This window comes from Mus caroli, chromosome 9 (assembly GCF_900094665.2).
Source record: "Mus caroli chromosome 9, CAROLI_EIJ_v1.1, whole genome shotgun sequence".
NCBI classification, from domain to species: domain Eukaryota; kingdom Metazoa; phylum Chordata; class Mammalia; order Rodentia; family Muridae; genus Mus; species Mus caroli.
This window is the reverse complement of record NC_034578.1, coordinates 14,999,998-15,004,627: the sequence shown is the minus strand read 5'-3', so window position 1 is coordinate 15,004,627 and position 4,630 is coordinate 14,999,998. Positions and strand designations below refer to the sequence as shown.

Genomic DNA, 4,630 nt, shown 5'->3' with positions numbered 1-4,630 from the left:
CCCTATCAATGACTACATAGGATGGTTTCTATACAAACAATCCAGCTATTGTAATTACTATGTGAGTTTCCACTCTCTTCTCTCTATTTTTGTGAGTACATCTTTTTAACATGTGCACAGATTAAACATTTTACTTGTTAAGTACCATTTACTATTTCAATGTAATTATAATTTTTTGAATAGTGGAGACAAATCCAAAAATGAATGTAAATGCATGCATTTAGAATGTCTGTGATTAAAACAACTATATCAATTTAATGACAATTATGAGCAACAAAATTTATAACATAGTTTATGTAAACTTTTAATGATATAACCATGGAGAAAAATACATAAACCATTTCTAAATTATTTTACTATAACCTCCTTCCTGATTTATCCACTTTTATCCATAGTAACTATATAGAAAAAAATAATAAGCTACATAAATACATCCATGCCCCTTCTTAGAATTGGAAACAATCACCCATGGAAGGAGTTACAGAGACAAAAGCTGGACCATCTAGAGACTGCCATATCCAGGGATCCATCCCATAATTAGCCTCCAAACGATGACACCATTGCATACACTAGCAAGCATTTGCTGAAAGGACCCAGATATAGCTGTCTCTTGTGAGACTAGGCCGGGGCCTAGCAAACACATAAGTGGATGCTCACAGTCAGCTATTGGATGGATCACACGGCCCCCAATGGAGAAGCTAGAGAAATTACCCAAGGAGCTAAAGGGAACTGCAACCCTATAGGTGGAACAACAATATGAACTAACCAGTACCCCGGAGCTCTTGACTCTAGCTGCATATGTATCCAAAGATGTCCTAGTCGGCTATCACTGAAAAGAGAGGCCCATTGGACTTACAAACTTTATATGCCCCAGTACAGGGGAACGCCAGGGCCAAAAAATTGGAATGGGTGGGTAGAGAAGTGGGGGGAGGGTATGGGGGACTTTTGGGATAGCATTGGAAATGTAATTGAGGAAAATTCGTAGTAATAAAAAAAATTAAAAAAAAAAGATTTAGTCTAGTGAATAAAAAAAAAATCTCACATCAGGAAGTTTTCTTAACATGGCAAAATTTGTTAAAATACTCAGTTATATATAAATAACTGAAATAAGAGGCCAATAATGGGTAGACTCAAAAAAGAATTCTCTATAGATTAAAAAGTAATTAATAATCAATAAGCATAATGAGTTCCCGCAACTGAGTTACCTGCACATATATATTAGATCAAAGCACTCAAAATTCTAAAATTGATGAGAGAGAAAAGAGTTCCAAAGGCCCCACTCTTAGTAGAAGAATAATTGGTAGATGATGATGCTTGACGGATGGATAGTAATTATTCTTAGGATTGTAGCCACTAATAGATGTCTCATCTGGAAAATGTCTCCTCACTCACAGGTATATAGCTATGTGGGAAACACTAACTGGATTCAGTGACTCATTAATTTAAACAAAAAGAGCATGAAGTTGGGGAGGCAGATGCTTTGAGACATCTTGAGAGGAGCTGAAAGGAGGTAATACAAAATTGTTCGAATCAAAACACACTATGCACAGGATGAAATTTTTCAAAAACACTTATTTATTGAATCAAAAAAATTAATCTGAAAATTTCTATGATGATTGAATGATTAGAGAACAAAATATTTATATTTAACAAAGGAAAGATATTATGGGTAATCTATTATCGCTGTGTTAATGAGTTTTCAAATCTAGATAAATAAAAATTATATATATATATATATCAAAATACACAAATTTACACAGATACAGCATACAAAATTTACTATAATGAAATAAATTGCTAGCAATGAAATATTACTTTTTGGTATGCACAGACAAACTATATTGGTAACACATAAATAGAATAGGCAATAACAATGTACTATTATACTGCCATAGTGTTAGTCTTCAGCATATCATTTTTAGCATGTGTCTACCAAGTTATCACATTATTTTTGCAGTTAATAAATCTACTTATATGGATAAAGAATTTTCACTGACCCAAAATATCTATATTTCATGATTATTAGTAGAGTATTCTCTATGTATATAAAAAAAGAAGTATAATTATTGTGGAAACCAGATTTTGGAGCTAAAAGAGAAGTAAAATAAACGTGCATCAGAATTAGGGGAATCTTCTTGAACTCTTAATGACTAAATAATCCAGTTAATACTTGTTTAATGCTTATTGTTACTCCTCAAGGGTTATATATACTCCCCTAGGATCAAATGGTAATGAAATGTCTGAAAAATGAGAAGCTGTGGATATTGAAACATCATCACTATAGGTACTAACAGCTATAGTCTTATGTTAGACCTCAACAGTTTCATCCAGATCAGTATGCAGCACCACACCATTAAGTTTTAGCGCCTTTTTTTTTCTTCTCTTTCCTTTCATTTTTCTTTAGCAAGGAAAGCAGAAGATTGATGTTCTTCCCCATTATTCAGTTTTAAAACTCACCACAGACCTCTGATACCTCCTACTTCATCCCGTGTCCCAGGTACTTATCTGTCAATCTGTTTTGAAAAACTGTAGTGAAAACATTAGGAGGATGAATAGAATCACACCACATGTGGAGTGTTTTTTTAATTCACATGATTTATTGTATTCCTGAGAAGAAGTAGTTAAGCTCATGTCTTTTATGAACCAGTGGTGCCTTTCATCACAAGTAACATTGTATTCTTGGTCAGTTTTGAATTATTTTAATATTTCTCCAAATTTCCCTTTACTTGAGAATGGGCATATGTGTACATCTAAATAGCCAAATTATCCTTACTGTTCTCCCTTTGCCTTAGAAAATCCTTTGTTGGTCAAATATTTAGACCTGCTACTTTTAATTTATAAATATTCAGAAAGGTAGGAGGTAATAAAAAATGGAACTGACTTCTCAACTATATCTAAAGAATATTAAATCAAAAACATATATTAAAGAGATACAGCTTATAGTTATGAGCTCTATGTACTTTTATATAAACCTAGAGCTCCAATGTCAGCACCCATATCAATTGATACAGAATTATACACAATTCATTCTCAAGAGATTCTGACACCTTCTTTGGCCTTCTGCTGGCACACATATTCCTACATACATAGTCATATATAGATACAAAGTATATACACATACTTAAAACTAAAATGAATCTCCAAATAACTAAATAGCATAAATTAAAGTAATCATGTTATGATTTCTAAATTCATCAATGTTGATAATTTTTCATCCAAGTTTAAAACTGAAAAATTGTTCACATCAACATAATAAAAATTTAAAATTCCTATGAAGCTCTGTTTTTTCATAGGAAACCCTGCTTTCAGTATATTTTTTAATTATTTATTATATATATACATATTCATATACATATATATATATTTCCTTAACTAAACAGAAGTTTAAGGAAAGCATTCCTATCAAAGAGAAGCTACTTTACTGATGATTTTTTTCATAGTTTCTTTCATGTCCTTATTTCGAAGGCTAAAGATGAATGGGTTCAACATTTGTGGGACTACAGTGTACATAATGCAGGCCACTGAAGTCTTCTTGGGTAAAATAGCAACTGAAGAGGTTATATAAACACCCAATCCTGAACCATAGGACAAAGAAGTCACTGACAAGTGAGAACCACAAGTGGAAAAGGCTTTACATCTTCCTTTTACTGATGATATTCTCAAAACAGAAGAAGCAATTTGGACATAAGAGAAAATAATACCAGAGATTGGGATGCCACCAAATATAAATGTTGCAAGATATATCAGAATATCATTAATAAGAGTGTCAGAGCACGCAAGCTTCATGACCTGAGAAAGTTCACAGAAGAATAAGGGAATTTCTAGATTTGTGCAGAAAGATAGCCTTAATACCATGAGACCAAGAAGTCCCATGTTCAAAACGCTAATGAGAACAGAGAAGAGAATTAGTAGAGCACATGAGTGAAAATTTATGATGACTGTATAACTCAGTGGATAACAAATAGCAACATATCGGTCATAGGCCATTGCTGCAAGAAGACAGCTTTCAAATCCAGCAAATAGCAAGACAAAGCAAAGCTGAGTAAGGCAGCCTGCATAACTGATGCTCTGATCCTGTGTTTGAGTAGTCAGCAACATATTTGGGATGACGGTTGTGGATAAGCAGATATCATTAATGGATAAATTTGAAATAAAAAAATACATGGGTGTTTGCAAATGAGAATAAGAACATACAGCAAGGATAATAAGCAGATTTCCCAAGATGGTGACCATGTACATGAACAGGAAGATACAAAAGATCACAGACTTCACAGTTGGATCATCTGTTAGTCCCAGAAGAAAGAAGTGAGAAACATCTGTCTGGTTTTTACCTCCCATGTCTTTGACAATCTATTTTAAATAGAGTGAAATAAAATATAACAATAACTAATATTGAAAAATGTTAGAATTATATGTTATTTGACTGAATCATATTTATTCCAAATAAACTCTTAATATGAGAAACATGAGAGACAGTAGCCTATATTCTAAAAAGCCGTCTAGATCACTTTGTAATATGATTCATTTTGAGGAGATATGTAACTTATATAAAAACAATGCCTAGTATAGCAAATGGATAGCATTCAAACAGTTTATTTTGTTTGTTTTTTCCCTTCACAGAATTTCTTAT

General features: G+C 32.7%; 1 protein-coding gene across 1 annotated transcript; it reads right to left on the bottom strand.

Moving 5' to 3' along the window:
- Positions 1–3,402: 3,402 nt before the first annotated feature.
- Positions 3,403–4,338, bottom strand: LOC110302046 (olfactory receptor 7G2-like). Its single transcript, XM_021172805.1, has one exon. The coding sequence runs from the start codon at positions 4,336–4,338 to the stop codon at positions 3,403–3,405; it is 936 nt and encodes a 311-aa protein (XP_021028464.1).
- Between the last annotated feature and the right edge of the window lie 292 nt (positions 4,339–4,630).

Bases quoted from the DNA above. Each gene is read 5' to 3' on its own strand.
- LOC110302046 (XM_021172805.1), bottom strand. From the start codon at position 4,338: ATGGGAGGTAAAAACCAGACAGATGTTTCTCACTTCTTTCTTCTGGGA.